This window comes from Oncorhynchus clarkii, chromosome 16 (genome assembly GCF_045791955.1).
Source record: "Oncorhynchus clarkii lewisi isolate Uvic-CL-2024 chromosome 16, UVic_Ocla_1.0, whole genome shotgun sequence".
NCBI lineage: Eukaryota > Metazoa > Chordata > Actinopteri > Salmoniformes > Salmonidae > Oncorhynchus > Oncorhynchus clarkii.
Genome location: NC_092162.1, coordinates 72,571,052 through 72,597,764, shown reverse-complemented (window position 1 = coordinate 72,597,764; position 26,713 = coordinate 72,571,052). Strand labels below are relative to the sequence as shown.

Here is a 26,713-nt window from a genome sequence, read left to right as displayed (position 1 = left end):
CCATACGAAGGAATGGAAGCATGGAGGTGGTTCTCCGTTTTGGTATCCCATACAAACAAATGGAAGCATGGAGGTGGTTCTCCGTTTTGGTATCCCATACAAATGAATGGAATCATGGAAGTAGTTCTCCGTTTTGGTGACCCATACAAACAAATGGAAGCATGGAGGTGGTTCTCCGTTTTTGTAACCCATACAAACAAATGGAAGCATGGAGGAAGTTCTCCGTTTTGGTGACCCATACAAACGAATGGAAGCATGGAGGTGGTTCTCCGTTTTGGTAACCCATACAAACAAATGGAAGCATGGAGGAAGTTCTCTGTTTTGGTGACCCATACAAAGGAATGGAAGCACGGGGGTGGTTCTCCGTTTTGGTAACCCATACAAACAAATGGAAGCATGGAGGTGGTTCTCCATTTTGGTGACCCATACAAAGGAATGGAAGCATGGCAGTAGTTCTCCGTTTTGGTAACCCATACAAACAAATGGAAGCATGGAGGTAGTTCTTCATTTTGGTGACCCATACAAACAAATGGAAGCATGGAGGTAGTTTTGTGTCAACACAAATAAGGGGTTAAATACGTGTACAAACAAACTAAAATATGTCCTGATCATTCTTATATCTCCTAGATATAGGACAGACACTTCAAAACCTTATTCCTTATTATCGTTTTTTGGGACTGTCTTTTTGAAATGTTTTTTCATTCCCAAATGGGTCCTAAAATACTAAATCAAATAGCAAAATGACCCATGGTATGACCATCTTAAAACAACTCCATATGTCACTGTAGTACCCTCAACGGCTTAGACTGTCAGAGGTATTAAACACACAGAGGCATCTTCCTGCAGCTCATAAACACACACACACACACACACACACACACACACACACACACACACACACACACAGACATACACACTGACACACACACTGACACACACACTGACACACACACTGACACACACACACACATACATAGTAGAGGTCGACCGATTAATCGGAATGGCCGATTAATTATGGCAGATTTCAAGTTTTCATAACAATCGGTATTCCGTATTTTTTACACATTTATTCAACCAGGCAAGTCAGTTAAGAACACATTCTTATTTTCAATGACGGCCTAGGAGCGGTGGGTTAACTGCCTTGTTCAGGGGCAGAACGACAGATTTTTACCTTGTCAGCTCGGGGATTTATTTTTGCAACCTTCCGGTTACTAGTCCAACGCTCTAACCACCTGCCTTACATTGCACTCCACGAGGAGCCTGAGTGGCAGGCTGACTACCTGTTACGCGAGGGCAACAAGAAGCCAAGGTAAGTTGCTAGCTAGCATTAAACTTATCTTATAAAAAACAATCAATCTTAACATAATCACTAGTTAACTACACATGGTTGATGATATTACTAGTTTAACTAGCTTGTCCTGCGTTGTATATAATCGATGCGGTGCATGTTAATTTTTCATCCAATCACAGCCTACCTTAGCAAACGGGTGATGATTTAGCACTGTTGTTGCACCAAACCATAAACATCAATGCCTTTCTTTAAAATCAATACATAAGTATATATTTTTAAACCTGCATATTTAGTTAATATTGCCTGCTAACATTAATTTCTTATAACTAGGGAAATTGTGTCACCTATCTTGCGTTTCGTGCAAGCAGTATATGCAGCAGTTTGGGCCGTCTGGCTCGTTGCAAACTGTGTGAAGACCATTTCTTCCTAACAAAGGCCGTAATAAATTTGCCAGAATTGTACATAATTATGACATAACATTGAAGGTTGTGCAATGTAACAGCAATATTTAGACTTAGGGTTGCCACCCGTTAGATAAAATACGGAACGGATCCATATTTCACTGAAAGAATAAACGTTTTGCTTTTGAAATGATAGTTTCCGGATTCGACCATATTAATGACCAAAGGCTCGTATTTCTGTGTGTTATTATGTTATAATTAAGTCTATGATTTGATATTTGATAGAGAAGTCTGACTGAGTGATGGTAGGCAGCAGCAGGCTCGTAAGCATTCATTCAAACAGCACTTTCGTGCGAATGCCAGCAGCTCATCGCAATTCTTCACGCATTGCTATGACTTGAAGCCTATCAACCCCCGAGATTAGGCTGGTGTAACCGATGTGAAATGGCTAGCTAGTTAGCGGGGTGGTTAGTGGAGCTAGTTAGTTAGTGGAGTGGTTGTTCCCCTTGCTCTGCATGGGTAACGCTGCTTCGAGGGTGGCTGTTGTCGTTGTGTTCCTGGTTCGAGCCCAGGTAGGGGCGAGGAGAGGGACGGAAGCTATACTGTTACACTGGCAATACTAAAGTGCCTATAAGAACATCCAATAGTCAAAGGTATAAGAAATACAAATCGTATAGAGAGAAATAGTATTATAATTCCTATAATAACTACAACCTAAAACTTCTTACCTGGGAATATTGAAGACTCATGTTAAAAGGAACCACCAGCTTTCATATGTTCTCATATTCTGAGCAAGAAACTTAAACGTTAGCTTTTTTACATGGCACATATTGCACTTTTACTTTCTTCTCCAACACTTTGTTTTTGCATTATTTAAACCAAATTGAACATGTTTCATTATTTATTTGAGGCTAAATTGATTTTATTGATGTATTATATTAAGTTAAAATAAGTGTTCATTCAGTATTGTTGTAATTGTCATTATTACAAATAAATAAAACAAATTGTCCGATTGATCGGTATCGGCTTTTTTTGGTCCTCCAATAATCGGTATCGGTGTTGAAAAATCATAGTCAGTCAACCTCTAATAGATAGATACACATAGATATACACACATAGATAGACACACACACACACACATAGAAACACACACACACACACAGACACACACACACAGATATACACACACATACAGTACATCGACACACACACACTTATTCCAGTCTGTGCTGCAAAACAGTCCTGTAGCGTAGCATTCACTTCATCTGTCCACTTCCATATTGAGCGTCACACACACACACACACACAGACACACACACACACATAGACACACACACACACACATATAGACACACACACAGACACACACACACACACACAGATATACACACACAGACAGTACATCGACACACACACACACACAGTTATATTTCCAAGGGAAAGGAGGGAGGGAGATATGGAGGGAAGAGGGTTGGGAGGGAGGGGCTGTTTAACCCACCTGCAGTTTGTCCAGACAATCGATGGTATTTATCTTGCTTTCCTCCGTTGGCAGCAGCAACTCAAGACGGACGGCGGTCTGGGCGCTGGACTGGCACGAAATCATTAGATTGATTTCCTGGGTCTGCATGGACAGATAGACGGATGGAGGGATGGATGGGTGGGGGGGATGGAGGGACGGATCGATGGAGGGAGGGAGATATGCACAAACAAGGAAACATGGTATTCAGGTCCATGGAGCAGAGACCTTGAAGTATCGTGGTTCAGGCCCAGTAATTGACATCATAATGATTGATAATACCACTCTGATGAAGAGGGAGGGCAGAGGAAGTGTAAACAAACAATTACAATAGAATAGGATAATAGGCTTACATGTAGGCTACGTTCATTGTTATTGTGTGCAGAGGGGAATTATAGCCTGGGCAAATGATCATGGAGCAGTTCAATTCATCTTAATTTAAAAATAAATTAAAAAATACTGTGAATATGATGACAAGAGGTGCTTCCCAAATTAGATTGATTTCCTCGGTCTGCACGGAGGGATGGATGGAGATATGCACAGACGGGGAAACATATTATTCAGACCTCATGGAGCGGAAGCCAATTATTAATGTGGTTCAGGCCCAGTAATTGACATCATAATTAAGAGGGATGGCAGAGGAAGAGGAAGAGAGAGAGAAAAAAATAGAAGCTAATTTGACTTCTTACCACAGGAACTTCTAAAGTGGATTTAAAGGTAGGCTTGTTATCACTGTGTGAACAGTCAAAGCTCGCCAAGAAGCAGTTACATCCATGTGAATTATTTAAAAACCTATGTGTGCATATGGAGACAGACGGCACCCTATTCACTATCATTCTGTGTACGAGACAACTTTTGATCAGGGGCCCATAGAAATATTGTCAAAATATTGCCGAAATAAGGGGCATTTTATATCATGCTATATATATATATATATATATATATACATACATACATATATAGAATACGGTGCCGTTTTGGAACAGAACGAGGGGGAGGATATCCTTACCCTCATACTCCGATACTGCAGTCTCATCTGTCGAACTCTGTTGCGGGCTTCCGCGGCCTTCAGCTGTCCTATGATCAGGTCTTGCCGTTTCTTCTCTTCCTCGTCCCTCTCGTCGCAGTGATGATGACCGACAGTTGTATGTCTCTTCCCCCCAGCCCCGGAAGACTCCCAGGCGGACACCCGCTGCCGAGACATCGCCATCCAGGTCTTCGCCTCTTTCGGCGGCTCCTCGTAGGCCAGGTACCGGGCCCGCTGCTGCGGACACATCCGCTTCACATCCTCTTTAGTCGCGCTCGATCTCCTCCGGTTGCCACAGGTGCTGAGCTTGTTGTCACTTTTTGACGACATATCGATAGGCCTTCCTGGTTTCAAAATGAATAGGTATATCTTACCAAATACAACTTTGACAGGTTGTTAGCTACTTTTTGAAATGTTGCATATTTAAAAAAAAACAGCAAACTGATGATACAGTAGCATGCAGTCAGTCAACAACAGTAGCAATCACAAAACTGCACTCAATGTCAAACATTTATCATCACGTAAATTCAGTTAAAAAAAAACGGGAGATACACTAATTTCATCAACGCATTTCCAAGAAAAGTATTGAATGTTGTTCTACTTTTCAGAGAGAGATGGGGGGGAGGTGATGAAGTTGAGATCACACACACGACGCCATGTTGTTTACTGCCGTTGTCATAGAAGCACGCTACGGCTGAAGCACGCTACGGCTGACCACTTCCGCATTGCGTGCCGCGCCGCTGCTGCGCGGAACTGGTGCCCATCGGACGCTGATATGGACTTAGGATAAAGTCAACAACAAAAAAATTGTTGTTGTTGCCATGACAATATGATTGATCTATTCGCTTTTCTTCTTGTGTCTGTTGTGTGAACGCACCTTTGGAGTGAAATTAGACTCGTTTTGTGTGTGTGTGTAACAGTGTGGAGGTGCATTCCGGTGTGGTGATGAATGATGGGTTTTCTCGGAACTGATTGAATGACTTTATGTAGCGGTTTATGATAACTATCGTGGCAGGTTAGGATAATTAGCGAAACACGTTAGGATAATTAACATAACAGAAGAGGAGAATTAACAGAGCAGGTTAGGATAATTAACATAGCAGGTTAGGATAATTAATGCAGCAAGTTAGGACAATTAACATAACAAGTTAACATAGCATATTAGGATAATTAACATAGCAGTTTAGAATAATTACTTAACGCATCAGGTTAGGAAAATTAACATAACATGTTAGGGTAATTAACATAGCAGATTAGGATAATCAACATAGCAGGTTGGGATAATTAACGTAGAAGGTTAGGATAATTAAGATAACAGTTTAGGAAAATTAACATAGCAGGTTAGGAGAATTAACATAACAGTTAGGATAATTAATGAAGCAGGTTAGGAGAATTAACAACAGGTTAGGAGAATTAATATAGCAGGTTAGGATAATTTAAGTAGAAGGTTAGGCAAATTAAAGTAGCAGTTTAGGAAAATTAAAAAGGCAGGTTAAGATAATTAGGTTAGGAAAAGGGTTAGGATTAGGTTTTGCTTTAGCTAAAATTCTACAACTGTAAATACAATTCTAAAACACAAAAAATACAAATAAGAAATAAGAACAACACAGAAAGTAAGAAGCTACATACAGGGTCAGTTCCAACACCATACTGACAATGTGCAGGGATACTGGAGTGATGGAGGTAGATAAGTAGAGGGGTAAGGTGACTATATACAGGGTCAGTACCATACTGACAATGGACAGGGATACTGGAGTGATGGAGGTAGATAAGTAGAGGGGTAAGGTGACTATATACAGGGTCAGTACCATACTGACAATGGACAGGGATACTGGACTGATAGAGGAAGATAAGAAGAGGGGTAAGGTGACTATATACAGGGTCAGTACCATACTGACAATGTGCAGGGATACTGGAGTGATTGAGGTAGATATGTAGAGGGGTAAGGAGACAGGGATACTGGAGTGATGGAGGTAGATATGTAGAGGGGTAAGGGGACAGGGATACTGGAGTGATAGAGGTATATATGTATAGTGGTAAGGGGACAGGGATACTGGACTGATAGAGGTAGATATGTATAGTGGTAAGGGGACAGGGATACTGGAGTGATGGAGGTAGATATGTATAGGGGGAAGGTGACTACATACAGGGTCAGTACCATATTAACAATGTACAGGGATACTGGAGTGATGGAGGTAGATATGTATAGGGGTAAGGGGACAGGGATACTGGAGTGATAGAGGTAGATATGTATAGTGGTAAGGGGACAGGGATACTGGAGTGATGGAGGTAGATATGTATAGGGGTAAGGTGACAGGGATACTGGAGTGATGGAGGTAGATATGTATAGGGGTAAGGTGACTAGGCGTCAGGATGCATGATAAACAGAGTAGCGGCAGCGTAAATGAAGATTGTATGTGTGTGTAGAGTCTGTATAAATGTTAGGTAAACATTGTATTTCTGTGGTTTGAATTTCATAATCATTTTCGTTTTTCAGTTGGTAGACCTACCCATGTGTCTCTCCTCACTCGGAAAACCCACTGCTCACTGTTGTCAACAGCAAAGCTGATAATTGTGACTTGATTGAATTAGAATGTGAATAATGCTAATGGTGATGAGGACCCAGTATAACCTAACCCTTTCATCAGAGGTCATCAGAGGTTATGGTTATATCACACTGTTTACATTTCTGTAGTCATGTGACAAAGAGTCTTTTTGTTCAATTAAAAGCCCAATTGTTGGCCGATTACTATATCATTTTTTTTCCCCCAGGTGAAATGTTTATTTTTCATAACTGATCAAAATTCGGTCTGCTATAAAACTGTCCATATGAACAGATTTAATTTAGGCCATTATAAAATAACAACTATGTGTGATTTAATGAAAACAGCAAACAGACATAATGTTTCACATTCTTTAATTAAAATACTTGAAAAAAAAGAAACAGACAGTAGGCTATAGAGCTTCAGTTTCTCTGCCAAAATAGACCTACGAGGAAACTCGACATATCTCCACAACGTTGAGTGCACGAGGGGGGTCTCTGCGCTGTGTAGTACCTTCAACAAAAAGGTTTTGACTGAAAGTCACGTTAAACCATAGAAACGCATTGAATAACAAGAGTCACTACATGGTACAACAGATCATCTAAATTAAGTTTGTTCTGAAGTGTCTGTCCTACATCTTAGAGGTATGAGAAAGATTAGAAAACAATTGTACGTTTTCAAATGTTGACATGTATTTAATAACCCCTTGATTTGTCATGTATTGTCATGTTGTGTCTTGTTTCTGTCCTTTCCCTTCACCCTGTCTCCCTCTGCTGGTCGTTATTAGGTTACCTTTTCTCCCCCTCTTTCCCCCAGCTGTTCCTTGTCTCCTCCTAACTACCTCGTCACCCCTTTTCCCACCTGTTCCCTTTTTCCCTCTGATTAGTCCTCTATATCTCTCTCTGTTTTTGTTCCTGTCTTTGTCGGATTCTTGTTTGTGTTTGTCATGCCTGAACCAGACTATCGTCATGTTTGCTGCAACCTTGTCCTGTCCTGTCGGAATCTGCCGGTCCATCTGAGCCTACCTATGTTTTGTTATTAAAGAAGTTCTGTTTACGTTAATTCGCTTTTGGGTCCTCATTCACGCACCGTAACAGAAGAATCCGACCAAGAATGGACCCAGCGACTTCGGATCCTCTCCACTCAGCCGTCGAGATCCAGGGAGCGATGCTAGGCAGACACGAGCAGGAATTGTCTGCTGCTCGACATGCCGTTGAGACCCTGGCCACCCAAGTCTCCAACCTCACAGAACAGGTTCACCATCTCCGCCTCGATCCACCGGCCACTTCCAGGGCTTTCGAATCTCCGGAGCCCAGAATCAATAACCCGCCGTGTTACTCTGGGGAGCCCACTGAATGCCGCTCGTTCCTCACCCAGTGTGATATTGTGTTTTCTCTCCAGCCCAACACTTACTCCAGGAGCACTGCTCGTGTCGCCTACGTCATATCTCTCCTTACTGGACGGGCTCGTGAGTGGGGCACGGCAATCTGGGAGGCAAGGGCTGAGTGTACTAACCAGTATCAGGACTTTAAGGAGGAGATGATACAGGTTTTTGATCGATCTGTTTTTGGGAGGAGGCTTCCAGGGCCCTGTCTTCCCTATGTCAAGGTAATCGATCCATAACAGACTACTCTATTGAGTTTCGCACTCTTGCTGCCTCCAGTGGCTGGAACGAGCCGGCTTTGCTCGCTCGTTTTCTGGAGGGTCTCCGCGCAGAGGTAAAGGATGAGATTCTCTCCCGGGAGGTTCCTTCCAGCGTGGATTCCTTGATTGAACTCGCTATTCGCATTGAGCGACGGGTTGATCTTCGTCACCGAGCTCGTGGAAAGGAGCTCGCGTTCTCCGTTGCCCCCCTCTCCGCATCACTACCATCTTCCTCTGCCGGCTCGGGTGCTGAGCCTATGCAGCTGGGAGGTATCCGCATCTCGACTAAGGAGAGGGAACGGAGAATCACCAACCGCCTCTGTCTCTATTGCGGTTCTGCTGGTCATTTTGTCACTTCATGTCCAGTAAAAGCCAGAGCTCATCAGTAAGTGGAGGGCTACTGGTGAGCGCTACTACTCCTGTCTCTCCTTCAAGATCCTGCACTACCTTGTCGGTCCATCTACGCTGGACCGGTTCGTCAGCTTCCTGCAGTGCCTTAATAGACTCTGGGGCGGAGGGCTGTTTTATGGACGAGACCTGGGCTCGGGAACATGACATTCCTCTCAGACAGTTAAGGGAGTCCACGGCCTTGTTCGCCCTGGATGGTAGTCCTCTCCCCAGGATTCAGCGTGAGACGCTACCTTTAACCCTCACTGTTTCTGGTAATCATAGCGAAACCATTTCTTTTTTAATTTTTCGTTCACCTTTTACACCTGTTGTTTTGGGCCATCCCTGGCTAGTTTGTCATAATCCTTCCATTAATTGGTCTAGTAATTCTATCCTCTCCTGGAACGTCTCTTGTCATGTGAAATGTTTAATGTCTGCTATCCCTCCTGTTTCCTCTGTCTCTTCTTCACAGGAGGAGCCTGGCGATTTGACAGGGGTGCCGGAGGAATATCACGATCTGCGCACGGTGTTCAGTCGGTCCAGGGCCACCTCTCTTCCCCCACACCGGTCGTATGATTGTAGTATTGATCTCCTTCCGGGAACCACTCCCCCCCGGGGTAGACTATACTCTCTGTCGGCTCCCGAACGTAAGGCTCTCGAAGATTATTTGTCTGTAGCTCTTGCCGCCGGTACCATAGTCCCCTCCTCCTCTCCCGCCGGAGCGGGGTTTTTTTTTTGTTAAGAAGAAGGACGGGTCCCTGCGCCCCTGCATGGATTATCGAGGGCTGAATGACATAACAGTGAAGAATCGTTATCCGCTTCCTCTTATGTCTTCAGCCTTCGAGATCCTGCAGGGAGCCAGGTTTTTCACTAAGTTGGACCTTCGTAACGCTTACCATCTCGTGCGCATCAGGGAGGGGGACGAGTGGAAGACGGCGTTTAACACTCCGTTAGGGCACTTTGAATACCGGGTTCTTCCTTTCGGCCTCGCTAACGCTCCAGCTGTCTTTCAGGCATTAGTCAATGATGTCCTGAGAGACATGCTGAACATCTTTGTTTTCGTTTACCTTGACGATATCCTGATTTTTTCACCGTCACTCCAGATTCATGTTCAGCACGTTCGACGTGTCCTCCAGCGCCTTTTAGAGAATTGTCTTTTTGTGAAGGCTGAGAAGTGCTCTTTTCATGCCTCCTCCGTCACATTTCTCGGTTCTGTTATTTCCGCTGAAGGCATTAAGATGGATCCCGCTAAGGTCCAAGCTGTCATTGATTGGCCCGTCCCTAAGTCACGCGTCGAGCTGCAGCGCTTTCTCGGCTTCGCGAACTTCTATCGTCGTTTCATCCGTAATTTCGGTCAGGTGGCAGCTCCTCTCACAGCCCTTACTTCTGTCAAGACGTGCTTTAAGTGGTCCGTTTCCGCCCAGGGAGCTTTTGATCTCCTCAAGAATCGTTTTACATCCGCACCTATCCTTGTTACACCTGACGTCACTAGACAGTTCGTTGTCGAGGTTGACGCGTCAGAGGTGGGCGTGGGAGCCATTCTTTCTCAGCGCTCCCTCTCTGACGACAAGGTCCACCCTTGCGCGTATTTTTCTCATCGCCTGTCGCCGTCGGAACGTAACTATGATGTGGGAAACCGCGAACTACTCGCCATCCGCTTAGCCCTAGGCGAATGGCGACAGTGGTTGGAGGGGGCGACCGTTCCTTTTGTCGTTTGGACTGACCATAGGAACCTTGAGTACATCCGTTCTGCCAAACGACTTAATGCGCGTCAGGCGCGCTGGGCGCTGTTTTTCGCTCGTTTCGAGTTCGTGATTTCTTATCGTCCGGGCTCTAAGAACACCAAGCCTGATGCTTTATCTCGTCTCTTCAGTTCTTCAGTAGCCTCCACTGACCCCGAGGGGATTCTCCCTGAGGGGCGTGTTGTCGGGTTGACTGTCTGGGGAATTGAGAGGCAGGTAAAGCAAGCACTCACTCAAACTCCGTCGCCGCGCGCTTGTCCTAGGAACCTTCTTTTCGTTCCCGTTCCTACTCGTCTGGCCGTTCTTCAGTGGGCTCACTCTGCCAAGTTAGCCGGCCATCCTGGCGTTCGGGGTACGCTTGCTTCCATTCGCCAGCGTTTTTGGTGGCCCACCCGGGAGCATGACACGCGTCGCTTCGTGGCTGCTTGTTCGGTCTGCGCGCAGACTAAGTCCGGTAACTCCCCTCCTGCCGGCCGTCTCAGGCCGCTTCCCATTCCCTCTCGACCGTGGTCTCACATCGCCTTAGATTTTGTCACCGGACTGCCTTCGTCAGCGGGGAAGACTGTTATTCTTACGGTTGTCGACAGGTTCTCTAAGGCGGCTCATTTTATTCCCCTTGCTAAGCTTCCTTCTGCTAAAGAGACGGCACAAATCATCATCGAGAATGTTTTCAGAATTCATGGCCTTCCGTCAGACGTCGTTTCGGACAGAGGTCCGCAATTCACGTCTCAATTTTGGAGGGAGTTTTGCCGTTTGATTGGGGCTTCCGTCAGTCTCTCTTCCGGCTTTCACCCCCAGTCTAACGGTCAAGCAGAACGGGCCAATTAGACTATTGGTCGCATCTTACGCAGTCTTTCTTTTCGCAACCCTGCGTCTTGGTCAGAACAGCTCCCCTGGGCAGAATACGCCCACAACTCGCTTCCTTCGTCTGCGACCGGGCTATCTCCTTTTCAGAGTAGCCTCGGGTACCAGCCTCCGCTGTTCTCATCTCAGTTCGCCGAATCCAGCGTCCCCTCCGCTCAGGCTTTTGTCCAACGTTGCGAGCGCACCTGGAAGAGGGTCAGGTCTGCACTTTGCCGTTATAGGGCGCAGACTGTGAGAGCTGCTAATAAGCGTAGAACTAAGAGTCCTAGATATTGTCGCGGTCAGAGAGTTTGGCTCTCCACTCAGAACCTTCCCCTTAAGACCGCTTCTCGCAAGTTGACCCCGCGGTTCATTGGTCCGTTCCGTATTTCTCGGATCATTAATCCTGCCGCAGTGCGACTTCTTCTTCCGCGATATCTTCGTCGCGTCCACCCGGTCTTCCATGTCTCCTGTGTCAAGCCCGTTCTTCGCGCCCCCGCTCGTCTTCCCCCCCCCCCCCATCCTTGTCGAGGGCGCACCCATCTACAGGGTCCGTAGGATTTTGGACATGCGTCCTCGGGGCCGTGGTCATCAGTACCTAGTAGATTGGGAGGGGTACGGTCCTGAGGAGAGGAGTTGGGTTCCCTCTCGGGACGTGCTGGACCGTGCGCTGATCGATGATTTCCTCCGTTGCCGCCAGGTTTCCTCCTCGAGTGCGCCAGGAGGCGCTCGGTGAGTGGGGGGGTACTGTCATGTATTGTCATGTTGTGTCTTGTTTCTGTCCTTTCCCTTCACCCTGTCTCCCTCTGCTGGTCGTTATTAGGTTACCTTTTCTCCCCCTCTTTCCCCCAGCTGTTCCTTGTCTCCTCCTAACTACCTCGTCACCCCTTTTCCCACCTGTTCCCTTTTTCCCTCTGATTAGTCCTCTATATCTCTCTCTGTTTTTGTTCCTGTCTTTGTCGGATTCTTGTTTGTGTTTGTCATGCCTGAACCAGACTATCGTCATGTTTGCTGCAACCTTGTCCTGTCCTGTCGGAATCTGCCGGTCCATCTGAGCCTACCTATGTTTTGTTATTAAAGAAGTTCTGTTTACGTTAATTCGCTTTTGGGTCCTCATTCACGCACCGTAACATGATTATGTCAATAAACAGTCTCCATACCTTCATTCATTATTTCAACTGGTACCAGGGGACCTTCAGACAAGTCTTGTGAGGCCTGTGGGCGTCCTACAGCAAAACGACAATATGTGGGTGGTTGTGAGGCCTGTGGGCGTCCTAGAGCAAAACGACAATATGTGGGTGGTTGTGAGGCCTGTGGGCGTCCTACAGCAAAACGACAATATGTGGGTGGTTGTGAGGCCTGTGGGCATCCTAGAGCAAAACAACCGACATGCAGGTCTTAATGAGAGTCTCACATATTCGTGTGTAGCCCAAACTGTTCAGACGCTACATACAGAGAAGTTGGTAGATCGGCTGTACCGAATTCAGATGAGTCCCAAGACACTTGTGTGGGTCGTAGAACAAAATGGAGAACATCATCGTGAGAGTCTCATCTTTCCATAGAGGGGACGCTACAGACAATTCTGTGAGAAGACCAATTTTCGGGAATGTCTCACGGTCTGACAAATACTGCTTTAGCTCTGTCACCTTTCAATGCAGACACGAAAGGGTGACATTGGTGGATGCGGTGGATGCATCCAATGCAAAATAAACTTTATCTCTCTATCTTAAACCGACTTATTTTTATGGGGAATCTTTGTGTCACTGCATCATCGGATTGAGCATGTTGTCATTGCAGGAAATCTCAACGCTGTGCGTTACAGGGAAGACATCCTCCTCCCTCATGTTGGATCGGAGGGTGAGGACTAGGGCCATTCCCTTCAGAAATTTTCTGCGAACTTATAAGTGCCTTGGTGGAAGAGTGGGGTAACATCTCACAGCAAGAACTGACAAATCTGGTGTAGTCCATGAGGAGGAGATGCACTGTAGTACTTAATGCAGCTGGTGGCCACACCAGATACTGACTGTTACTTTTGATTTTGACCCCCCTTTTGTTCAGGGACACATTATTCAATTTCTGTTAGTCGGCGTGTCTGTGGAACTTGTTCAGTTTATGTCTCAGTTGTTGAATCTTGTTATGTTCATACAAATATTTGCACATGTTAAGTTTGCTGAAAATAAACTCAGTTGACAGTGAGAGGACATTTATTTTTTTGCTGAGTTTATATAGAGCTACTGTGTAGGTTCCAGCCCACATATATAGAACTACTGTGTAGGTTCCAGACCACATATATAGAGCTACTGTGTAGGTTCCAGCCCACATATATAGAGCTACTGTGTAGTGTTAAGGTTGCGTTAATTCGAATCTGGTATCAGAACAAAATGCTAATTAATCATCGATTGTATACTATAACTTCTTTATTATGTAAGCAATAAATGGTGAATGCCATTTTCGTATATACGGGTTCACTGTAACACCACGCAGGGCAGAACAGAGAACTAACTAGTTCTTCTAATGTACTCTGACAGAAGTAGTTCCCGCTTCTGAGCCTATCAGAGTAGAGACTGGGCGTGGTTTAGACTCACTCAGCCTATCGTTCGCACACACAGGCTGGTCCCAGCCCCCAGGCGCTCCCGTTGGCAGGTGTAGTTGTTGCTGGGCAGAATATCTTATGAGCCCACACCTCTGTTTCCCGTTATAGCCAAGTTTGAGTTCTAACAAAAGACAGTCTTTTGTTTGCTACACTACGTTATGTATGTGTCCCCCACAACTCATGAGAACTGCCTACACCCAAGGTTAGCCATAGCCTTCCCGCTAGTCACACATTATGTTGCAAAATGCTACTTCCAGCACACACAGACACCCTCATGATAGGCCAAGCATATTACCAACCCTCACAGTAGGTTCCAGCCCACACCTTTCTGGCAAAATAACTCAATCCCCCGATTGACATTATGTAGTTAGACATTTTAAACATGGACAGTCCAGGGATATTTTACCCATGATCTTAATATGAAGAGAGCACACCAGACACTGTTGACAACATAAATAGGAAACTAATAAAATAATAACAGGAGGCTATACCACATGTCAAACTCATTCCACGGAAGGCTGAGTGTAACGAGTTTTCCCTCCACCCTTGTACTTGATTGCTGAATTAAGCTCTCGAATTAGTAAGCAACTACCCTCACCTGGTTGTCTAGGTCTTAATTGAAAGGAAAAACCAAACACCTGCAGACACTCGTCCGTGGGAAAGAGTTTGACACTCCTCTACATCAACAGTTTCCTTTCACACAAAGTGTGGGGCACATTGCCACAGTAGATTTGCTAAACGAGGAAATTCTTTATTTCTACTGAAAGGAATGCTTGTCAAGTAGATACATCGGCCGTAGTCTGTTTATTAAAAAAAAGGACTAAGTTGTTGCGATGACAATACCAACTAGAGGGTGAACATATCTTGAAATACTTTGCAAGCATCTTTTAGGGAGCGGTAATAAGGTGACAAATAATGTTTGCAATTGAGATCCTCCGTGCAGGTGTGGCATATCAAGAAGCTGATTAAACAGAGCGATCATTACACAGGTGCACCTTGTGCTGGGAACAATAAAAGGCCACTCTAAAATGTGTAGTTTTGTCACACAGCACAATGCCACAGATGTCTCAAGTTTTGCTGGAGTGTGCAATTGGCACGCTGACTGCAGGAACGTCAATCAAAATTTCATTTTTCTACCATAAGCCGCCTCCGAAAATAATTTTTGAGGATTTGGCAGTACTTCACAACTGCGGACCATTTGCATGGAGTTGTGTGGGCGAGCGGTTTGCTGATGTCAGCACCCTGTCTCTATCCCCATCAGTCTAAGTGTTGTAGGATGCCCAGCACCCTGCCTCTATCCCCGCCAGTCTAAGTGTTGTAGGATGCCCAGCACCCTGTCTCTATCCCCGCCAGTCTAAGTGTTGTAGGATGCCCAGCACCCTGCCTCTATCCCCGCCAGTCTAAGTGTTGTAGGATGCACAGCACCCTGCCTCTATCCCCGCCAGTCTAAGTGTTGTAGGATGCCCAGCACCCCGCCTCCATCCCCGTCAGTCTAAATGTTGTAGGATGCCCAGCACCCCGCCTCTATCCCCGTCAGTCTAAGTGTTGTAGGATGCACAGCACCCTGCCTCTATCCCCGCCAGTCTAAGTGTTGTAGGATGCCCAGCACCCTGCCTCTATCCCCGTCAGTCTAAGTGTTGTAGGATGCCCAGCACCCTGCCTCTATCCCCGCCAGTCTAAGTGTTGTAGGATGCCCAGCACCCCGCCTCCATCCCCACCAGTCTAAGTGTTGTAGGATGCCCAGCACCCTGCCTCTATCCCCGCCAGTCTAAGTGTCGTAGGATGCCCAGCACCCCGCCTCCATCCCCGCCAGTCTAAGTGTTGTAGGATGCCCAGCACCCTGTCTCTATCCCCATCAGTCTAAGTGTTGTAGGATGCCCAGCACCCTGCCTCTATCCCCGCCAGTCTAAGTGTTGTAGGATGCCCAGCACCCCGCCTCCATCCCCACCAGTCTAAGTGTCGTAGGATGCCCAGCACCCTGCCTCTATCCCCGCCAGTCTAAGTGTTGTAGGATGCCCAGCACCCTGCCTCCATCCCCGTCAGTCTAAGTGTTGTAGGATGCCCAGCACCCTGCCTCTATCCCCGTCAGTCTAAGTGTTGTAGGATGCCCAGCACCCTGCCTCCATCCCCGTCAGTCTAAGTGTTGTAGGATGCCCAGCACCCTGCCTCCATCCCCGTCAGTCTAAGTGTTGTAGGATGCCCAGCACCCTGCCTCCATCCCCGTCAGTCTAAGTGTTGTAGGATGCCCAGCACCCTGCCTCTATCCCCGCCAGTCTAAGTGTTGTAGGATGCCCAGCACCCCGCCTCCATCCCCGTCAGTCTAAGTGTTGTAGGATGCACAGCACCCTGCCTCTATCCCCGCCAGTCTAAGTGTCGTAGGATGCCCAGCACCCTGCCTCTATCCCCGCCAGTCTAAGTGTCGTAGGATGCCCAGCACCCTGCCTCTATCCCCGCCAGTCTAAGTGTTGTAGGATGCCCAGCACCCTGCCTCTATCCCCGCCAGTCTAAGTGTCGTAGGATGCCCAGCACCCCGCCTCCATCCCCGTCAGTCTAAATGTTGTAGGATGCCCAGCACCCCGCCTCTATCCCCGCCAGTCTAAGTGTCGTAGGATGCCCAGCACCCCGCCTCTATCCCCGTCAGTCTAAGTGTTGTAGGATGCCCAGCACCCTGCCTCTATCCCCATCAGTCTAAGTGTTGTAGGATGCCCAGCACCCCGCCTCTATCCCCGCCAGTCTAAGTGTCGTAGGATGCCCAGCACCCCGCCTCCATCCCCGTCAGTCTAAATGTTGTAGGATGCCCAGCACCCTGCCTCTATCCCCGCCAGTCTAAGTGTTGTAGGATGCCCAGCACCCTGCCTTTATCCCCGCCAGTCTAAGTGTCGTAGGATGCCCAGCACCCCGCCTCTATCCCCGCCAGTCTAAGTGTTGTAGGATGCCCAGCACCCTGCCTCTATCCCCGTCAGTCTAAGTGTCGTAGGATGCCCAGCACCCTGCCTCCATCCCCGTCAGTCTAAGTGTTGTAGGATGCCCAGCACCCTGCCTCCATCCCCGCCAGTCTAAGTGTTGTAGGATGCCCAGCACCCCGCCTCTATCCCCGCCAGTCTAAGTGTTGTAGGATGCCCAGCACCCTGCCTCTATCCCCGTCAGTCTAAATGTTGTAGGATGCCCAGCACCCCGCCTCCATCCCCGTCAGTCTAAGTGTTGTAGGATGCCCAGCACCCTGCCTCCATCCCCGCCAGTCTAAGTGTTGTAGGATGCCCAGCACCCTGCCTCCATCCCCGTCAGTCTAAGTGTTGTAGGATGCCCAGCACCCTGCCTCCATCCCCGCCAGTCTAAGTGTTGTAGGATGCCCAGCACCCCGCCTCTATCCCCGCCAGTCTAAGTGTTGTAGGATGCCCAGCACCCTGCCTCTATCCCCGTCAGTCTAAATGTTGTAGGATGCCCAGCACCCTGCCTCTATCCCCGCCAGTCTAAGTGTTGTAGGATGCCCAGCACCCCGCCTCCATCCCCGCCAGTCTAAGTGTTGTAGGATGCCCAGCACCCCGCCTCTATCCCCGCCAGTCTAAGTGTCGTAGGATGCCCAGCACCCCGCCTCCATCCCCGCCAGTCTAAGTGTTGTAGGATGCCCAGCACCCCGCCTCTATCCCCGCCAGTCTAAGTGTCGTAGGATGCCCATCTAAGTGTTGTAGGATGCCCAGCACCCCGCCTCTATCCCCGCCAGTCTAAGTGTCGTAGGATGCCCATCTAAGTGTTGTAGGATGCCCAGCACCCTGCCTCTATCCCCGCCAGTCTAAGTGTTGTAGGATGCCCAGCACCCTGCCTCTATCCCCGTCAGTCTAAGTGTTGTAGGATGCCCAGCACCCTGCCTCTATCCTAAGTGTTGTCATTGTTTACACTGTCGGGATGTTCATTTCATTTCTAGCTCAATAGCTACATTCCTTTGTTGTGATGATTTATTTGATTCATTCTTCTTAAACATTTACCCCAAACCAGGTTCATATCCCAACCCCACCACCTAAACATTTACCCCCAAACCAGGTTCATATCCCAACCCCACCACCTAAACATTTACCCCTAAACCAGGTTCATATCCCAACCCCACCACCTAAACATTTACCCCTAAACCAGGTTCATATCCCAACCCCACCACCTAAACATTTACCCCTAAACCAGGTTCATATCCCAACCCCACCACCTAAACATTTACCCCTAAACCAGGTTCATATCCCAACCCCACCACCTAAACATTTACCCCTAAACCAGGTTCATATCCCAACCCCACCACCTAAACATTTACCCCTAAACCAGGTTCATATCCCAACCCCACCACCTAAACATTTACCCCTAAACCAGGTTCATATCCCAACCCCACCACCTAAACATTTACCCCTAAACCAGGTTCATATCCCAACCCCACCACCTAAACATTTACCCCTAAACCAGGTTCATATCCCAACCCCACCACCTAAACATTTACCCCTAAACCAGGTTCATATCCCAACCCCACCACCTAAACATTTACCCCTAAACCAGGTTCATATCCCAACCCCACCACCTAAACATTTACCCCTAAACCAGGTTCATATCCCAACCCCACCACCTAAACATTTACCCCTAAACCAGGTTCATATCCCAACCCCACCACCTAAACATTTACCCCTAAACCAGGTTCATATCCCAACCCCACCACCTAAACATTTACCCCTAAACCAGGTTCATATCCCAACCCCACCACCTAAACATTTACCCCTAAACCAGGTTCATATCCCAACCCCACCACCTAAACATTTACCCCTAAACCAGGTTCATATCCCAACCCCACCACCTAAACATTTACCCCCAAACCAGGTTCATATCCCAACCCCACCACCTAAACATTTACCCCTAAACCAGGTTCATATCCCAACCCCACCACCTAAACATTTACCCCTAAACCAGGTTCATATCCCAACCCCACCACCTAAACATTTACCCCTAAACCAGGTTCATATCCCAACCCCACCACCTAAACATTTACCCCTAAACCAGGTTCATATCCCAACCCCACCACCTAAACATTTACCCCTAAACCAGGTTCATATCCCAACCCCACCACCTAAACATTTACCCCTAAACCAGGTTCATATCCCAACCCCACCACCTAAACATTTACCCCTAAACCAGGTTCATATCCCAACCCCACCACCTAAACATTTACCCCTAAACCAGGTTCATATCCCAACCCCACCACCTAAACATTTACCCCTAAACCAGGTTCATATCCCAACCCCACCACCTAAACATTTACCCCTAAACCAGGTTCATATCCCAACCCCACCACCTAAACATTTACCCCTAAACCAGGTTCATATCCCAACCCCACCACCTAAACATTTACCCCTAAACCAGGTTCATATCCCAACCCCACCACCTAAACATTTACCCCTAAACCAGGTTCATATCCCAACCCCACCACCTAAACATTTACCCCTAAACCAGGTTCATATCCCAACCCCACCACCTAAACATTTACCCCTAAACCAGGTTCATATCCCAACCCCACCACCTAAACATTTACCCTAAACCAGGTTCATATCCCAACCCCACCACCTAAACATTTACCCTAAACCAGGTTCATATCCCAACCCCACCACCTAAACATTTACCCCTAAACCAGGTTCATATCCCAACCCCACCACCTAAACATTTACCCTAAACCAGGTTCATATCCCAACCCCACCACCTAAACATTTACCCTAAACCAGGTTCATATCCCAACCCCACCACCTAAACATTTACCCCTAAACCAGGTTCTTATCCCAACCCCACCACCTAAACATTTACCCCTAAACCAGGTTCATATCCCAACCCCACCACCTAAACATTTACCCTAAACCAGGTTCATATCCCAACCCCACCACCTAAACATTTACCCTAAACCAGGTTCATATCCCAACCCCACCACCTAAACATTTACCCTAAACCAGGTTCATATCCCAACCCCACCACCTAAACATTTACCCTAAACCAGGTTCATATCCCAACCCCACCACCTAAACATTTACCCTAAACCAGGTTCATATCCCAACCCCACCACCTAAACATTTACCCCTAAACCAGGTTCATATCCCAACCCCACCACCTAAACATTTACCCTAAACCAGGTTCATATCCCAACCCCACCACCTAAACATTTACCCTAAACCAGGTTCATATCCCAACCCCACCACCTAAACATTTACCCCTAAACCAGGTTCATATCCCAACCCCACCACCTAAACATTTACCCTAAACCAGGTTCATATCCCAACCCCACCACCTAAACATTTACCCTAAACCAGGTTCATATCCCAACCCCACCACCTAAACATTTACCCCTAAACCAGGTTCATATCCCAACCCCACCACCTAAACATTTACCCCTAAACCAGGTTCATATCCCAACCCCACCACCTAAACATTTACCCTAAACCAGGTTCATATCCCAACCCCACCACCTAAACATTTACCCCAAACCAGGTTCATATCCCAACCCCACCACCTAAACATTTACCCCTAAACCAGGTTCATATCCCAACCCCACCACCTAAACATTTACCCCAAACCAGGTTCATATCCCAACCCCACCACCTAAACATTTACCCCAAACCAGGTTCATATCCCAACCCCACCACCTAAACATTTACCCCAAACCAGGTTCATATCCCAACCCCACCACCTAAACATTTACCCTAAAACAGGTTCATATCCCAACCCCACCACCTAAACATTTACCCCAAACCAGGTTCATATCCCAACCCCACCACCTAAACATTTACCCTAAACCAGGTTCATATCCCAACCCCACCACCTAAACATTTACCCCAAACCAGGTTCATATCCCAACCCCACCACCTAAACATTTACCCCAAACCAGGTTCATATCCCAACCCCACCACCTAAACATTTACCCTAAACCAGGTTCATATCCCAACCCCACCACCTAAACATTTACCCCTAAACCAGGTTCATATCCCAACCCCACCACCTAAACATTTACCCTAAACCAGGTTCATATCCCAACCCCACCACCTAAACATTTACCCCAAACCAGGTTCATATCCCAACCCCACCACCTAAACATTTACCCTAAACCAGGTTCATATCCCAACCCCACCACCTAAACATTTACCCTAAAACAGGTTCATATCCCAACCCCACCACCTAAACATTTACCCTAAAACAGGTTCATATCCCAACCCCACCACCTAAACATTTACCCCAAACCAGGTTCATATCCCAACCCCACCACCTAAACATTTACCCCAAACCAGGTTCATATCCCAACCCCACCACCTAAACATTTACCCCAAACCAGGTTCATATCCCAACCCCACCACCTAAACATTTACCCCAAACCAGGTTCATATCCCAACCCCACCACCTAAACATTTACCCTAAACCAGGTTCATATCCCAACCCCACCACCTAAACATTTACCCCAAACCAGGTTCATATCCCAACCCCACCACCTAAACATTTACCCCAAACCAGGTTCATATCCCAACCCCACCACCTAAACATTTACCCCAAACCAGGTTCATATCCCAACCCCACCACCTAAACATTTACCCCAAACCAGGTTCATATCCCAACCCCACCACCTAAACATTTACCCCAAACCAGGTTCATATCCCAACCCCAACACTTGAACCTCTACCCTAAACCAGGTTTGTATCCTCTACCCTAAACCAGGTTAGTAACCTTTACCCTAAACCAGGTTTGTAACCTCTACCCTAAACCAGTTTGTATCCTCTACCCTAAACCAGGTTTGTAACCTTTACCCTAAACCAGTTTGTATCCTCTACCCTAAACCAGTTTGTAACCTCTACCCTAAACCAGTTTGTAACCTCTACCCTAAACCAGTTTGTATCCTCTACCCTAAACCAGTTTGTATCCTCTACCCTAAACCAGTTTGTAACCTCTACCCTAAACCAGGTTTGTATCCTCTACCCCCCCCCCCCATCCTCTTTTTATCTGTCCTGTTTTGTCTGGTCCTTTGAATCAAATTTGACTTTGATTGATGAAATTGATGGAATGATCTTATGTACTGCACTGGGCTCATACTGTATGTAGGACTCCTGACGTACTGCACTGGGCTCATACTGTATGTAGGACTCCTGACGTACTGCACTGGGCTCATACTGTATGTAGGCCTCCTGACGTACTGCACTGGGCTCATACTGTATGTAGGCCTCCTGACGTACTGCACTGGGCTCATACTGTATGTAGACCTCCTGACGTACTGCACTGGGCTCATACTGTATGTAGGCCTCCTGACGTACTGCACTGGGCTCATACTGTATGTAGGCCTTTGAGGACCCTGACAGGCCTCCGCCACATAAAATGGGTTAATATTATTATTATTCACAAACATGCGCTCAGCTGATTCACTCACCTGTGAGAAGAGCCATCCTACTGCGGTTTGAACTCGCCCTGCTGTCGCTGTGTAGACATTGAGACCTCGTATGTATTTGCCTGTTGTCTCTTTGTGGGTTTTGTCTTACACAGTCTACACAGTCAAATCACATCAAATCAAATTCTATTGGTCACGTACACATGGTTAGCAGATTTTTAATGCGATTCTTGTGAAATGCTTGTGCTTCTAGTTCCGACAGTGCAGTAATATCTAACAAGTTATCTAACATTTTCCCAACAACTACCTAATACACACAAATCTAAAGGGATGGAATGAGAATATGTACATATAAATATATGGATGAGCGATGGCCGAGTGGCATAGGCAAGGTGCAATAGATGGTATAAAATACAGTATATACATATTGTCACAGGCTGGCTCATAGCCTGTGGCAAAAATGAGGGGAGGCGAACAACAGGTATATCAAAACATCAAACATCAGCCAATCAAAACATGTTCTTTATTGTAACAAAAACGATTAACTTTAAAGTAAGAAAAAGGAATGAGGTGTGGAAGTATCATAATGTAAGGTGTATGTAAAGTGCAGGGATGCGTGAATCTGTGTGTGTGAATGACTGAGTGAAAACTACAACAGAACAAACAAAACAGGTTCATACCTGGAGGAAGAGAGAGAGAGAGAGAGAGAGAGAGAGAGAGATGAAATACTCTGATCCCAGGTGACGCCAATCACTAACGACCCTCCTCTGCCTGCAGGAGGAACCGCCCCTGCACTGCAGAGGAGGTGCCGCGATATGCATAAATAAGATGTGTAAACATTATTAAAGTGGCATTATTTAAAGTGGCATTGTTTAAAGGGACTAGTGATCCATTTATTCAAGTGGCCAGTGATTGGGTCTCAATGTAGGCAGCAGCCTCTCTGAGTTATTGATGGCTGTTTACGGTCTGATGGCCTTGAGATAAAAGTTGTTTTTAAGTCTCTCGGTCCCAACTTTGATGCACCTGTACTGACTTCGCCTTCTGGATGGTAGCGCTGTGAACAGGCAGTAGCTCGGGTGGTTGTTGTCCTTGCTGATCTTTTTGGCCTTCCTGTGACATCGGGTGGTGTAGGTGTCCTGGAGGGAAGGTAGTTTGCCCCCGGTGATGCGCTGTGCAGACCTCACTACCCTCTGGAGAGCCTTGCGGTTGTGGGCAGTGCAGCTGCCGTACCAGGCTGTGATACAGGCTGACAGGATGCTCTCGATTGCGCATCTGTAAAAGTTTGTCAGCGTTTTGGTTGACAAGACACATTTCTTCAGCCTCTTGAGGTTGAAAAACGTTCTACCTTCTCCACTGCTGTCCCGTCGATGTGGATAAGGGGCTGCTCCCTCTGCTGTTTCCTGAAGTCCACAATCATCACCTTTGTTTTGTTGACGTTGAGTGAGAGGTTGTTTTCCTGACACCACACTCCGAGTGCCCTCACCTCCTCCTTGTAGGCTGTCTCGTCATTGTTGGTAATTATTATATTTTTTTAACCAGGTAAGTCAGTTAAGAACAAATTCTTATTTACAATGACGGACTAGGAACAGTGGGTTAACTGCCTCTTCAGGGGCAGAACGACAGATTTGAACCTTGTCAGCTCGGGGATTTGAACTTGCAACCTTGCAACTAGTCCAACGCTCTAACCACTAGGCTACCCTGACGCCCCAGGCTGTTGTGTCGTCTGCAAACTTGATGATTGAGTTGGAGGCGTGCATGGCCACAGTCGTGGGTGAACAGGGAGTGCAGGAGGGGGCTGAGCACGCTCCCTCGTGAGGGGGCTGAGCACGCACCTTTGTGGGGCCCCAGTGTTGAGGGTCAGCGAAGTGGAGATGTTGTTTCCTACTTTCACCACCTGGGGGTGGCCCATCAGAATGGCCAGGACCCAATTGTAGAGGGCGAGGTTGAGACCCAGGGTCTCCAGCTTGATGATAAGCTTGGAGGATTACTATGGTGTTGAATTCTACTATGGCGTTGAATGCTGAGGTTTAGTCAATGAACAGCATTCTTACATAGGTATTCCTCTTGTCCAGATGGGATAGGGCAGTGTGATGGTGATTGCATCGTCTGTGGACCTGTTGGGGCGGTATGCAAACTGAAGTGGGTCTAGAGTGGCCGGTAGGGTGGAGGTGATCCTTGACTAGTCTCTCAAAGCACTACATGATGACAGAAGTGAGTGCTACTGGGCGGTAGTCATTTAGTAAAGGTAAAGGAACAATGGTAGCCATTTTGAAGCATGTGGGGACAGCAGACTGGGATAGGGAGAGATTGAATAAGTCCGTAAACATGGTCTGCGCATGCTCTGAGGACGTGGCTAGTGATGTCGTCTGGACCAGCGGCCTTGCGAGGGTTAGAACGTTTAAATGTTTTACTCACGTCGGCCACTAGAAAAGGGAGTGGGGGGGGGGGCGCAGTCCTTCTTAGCGGGCCGCGGGGGTGGCACTGTGTTATCCTCAAAGCGGGCAAAGAAAGTGTTTAGTTTGTCTGAAAGCATGACTTTGGTGTCCGTGACATGGCTGGTTTTCTTTTTGTAGTTCCGTGATTTCCTGTAGACCCTGCCACATACGCCTCGTGTCTGAGCCATTGAATTACGACTCCACTTTGTGCCTATACATATATATAGCGGCATTTCGCTTGTTTGATTGCCTTGTGGAGGCAATGAATGAGGTTCTAGAAAATCCTACATCCATCTCATTCTGGAACTTTGATATTCCCGTAGTGTATACCTTGTGTTCCTGTATGTTCTATTAGAAGTGTTCTTGTATGTTCCATTAGAGGAGAGTTCCTGTATGTTCTATTAGAAGAGTTCTTGTATGTTCCATTAGAGGAGAGTTCCTGTATGTTCTATTAGAAGTGTTCTTGTATGTTCCATTAGAGGAGAGTTCCTGTATGTTCTATTAGAAGAGTTCTTGAAAGTTCTACTGGAAGAGTTCTTGAATGTTCTACTAGAAGAGTTCTTGAATGTTCTACTAGAAGAGTTCTTGAACGTTCTACTAGAAGAGTTCTTGAATGTTCTACTAGAAGAGTTCTTGAATGTTCTATTAGAATAGTTCTTGAATGTTCTACTAGAAGAGTTCTTGAATGTTCTACTAGAAGAGTTCTTGAATGTTCTATTAGAAGAGTTCTTGAATGTTCTACTAGAAGAGTTCTTGAACCTTCTATTAGAAGAGTTCTTGAACGTTCTACTAGAAGAGTTCTTGAAAGTTCTACTGGAAGAGTTCTTGAATGTTCTACTAGAAGAGTTCTTGAATGTTCTATTAGAGGAGAGTTCCTGTATGTTCTATGTTCTACTAGAATACTTCTTCAATGTTCTACTAGAAGAGTTCTTGAATGTTCTACTAGAAGAGTTCTTGAATGTTCTATTAGAATAGTTCTTGAATGTTCTATTAGAACAGTTCTTGTTTGTTTTCTCTGTGGTTGGTGTACAGAGTTGGTTCAGACTTGGTAGGTTTTTTTTTCTGTCCGTTGGTGCATAGTGTTCTTGGATACTGTTGGAGGAACTTTAGAATGGTCTTCGACGTGACCAGGATTTGACACGCTCCAAGGCTGACGTCTAGGCCGTATCGGCTGGGGAAACAGTCTATACGTGATGGATGAACCGTGTCAGATTGGTGCTGTTAGATCATCAGTCTGTTTCCTTCAGCCCACAGATCAATCAATTGGATTTGCTCACAGCTCACTGCTCACAAGTCATTGGCACATCACATCAGACAGACTGATACACACACGCACACGTACACACACACAAAACACACACACACAAAACACACACACACACACACACACAGTCTGTTTAGTCTGTTAGAAAGTTGAATTGACTCTCTTCCAAATGGACACACACACTGGTGGAAGCAATGTCGTATCCACGTCATTTAAACAAACTTATGTTGAACCAACGTGGAATTAGACGTCTGTGACCAATGGATTGATCTCCGTTCTCTTAACGTACGAGCCACATTGATAAAACAACATTTGCATATCTGTTTTTGATGGATGCATATTTCCAGTCAGTTTTATACTGTCTGAGGATATGTAGGAAACAGCTTGATGCATGACTACACCCCCTGGACACTAGTGTATCACAGGGCCTTACCCCTTGATGCACAACTACACCCCCTGGACACTAGTGTATCACAGGGCCTTACCCCTTGATGCACAACTACATCCCCTGGAGACTAGTGTATCGCAAGGCCTTACCCCTTGATACACAACTACATCCCCTGGACACTAGTGTATCACAGGGCCTTACCCCTTGATGCACAACTACACCCCCTGGAGACTAGTTTATCGCAAGGCCTTACCCCTTGATACAC

At 46.6% G+C, this 26,713-nt stretch overlaps 1 protein-coding gene across 1 annotated transcript in view; it reads right to left on the bottom strand.

The window, feature by feature from the left end:
- LOC139367387 (protein LKAAEAR1-like) overlaps window positions 1–24,984 on the bottom strand; it is a 35,245-nt gene extending 10,261 nt beyond the window's left edge. Inside the window, exons 1-3 of the mRNA XM_071105582.1 lie at window positions 24,777–24,984; window positions 4,218–4,579; window positions 3,191–3,313 (exon numbers count right to left, since the gene is read on the bottom strand). Of these exons, the coding sequence (XP_070961683.1) occupies window positions 3,191–3,313; window positions 4,218–4,579; window positions 24,777–24,984 (693 nt within the window). The remainder of the gene's footprint in view (window positions 1–3,190; window positions 3,314–4,217; window positions 4,580–24,776) is intronic.
- Between the last annotated feature and the right edge of the window lie 1,729 nt (window positions 24,985–26,713).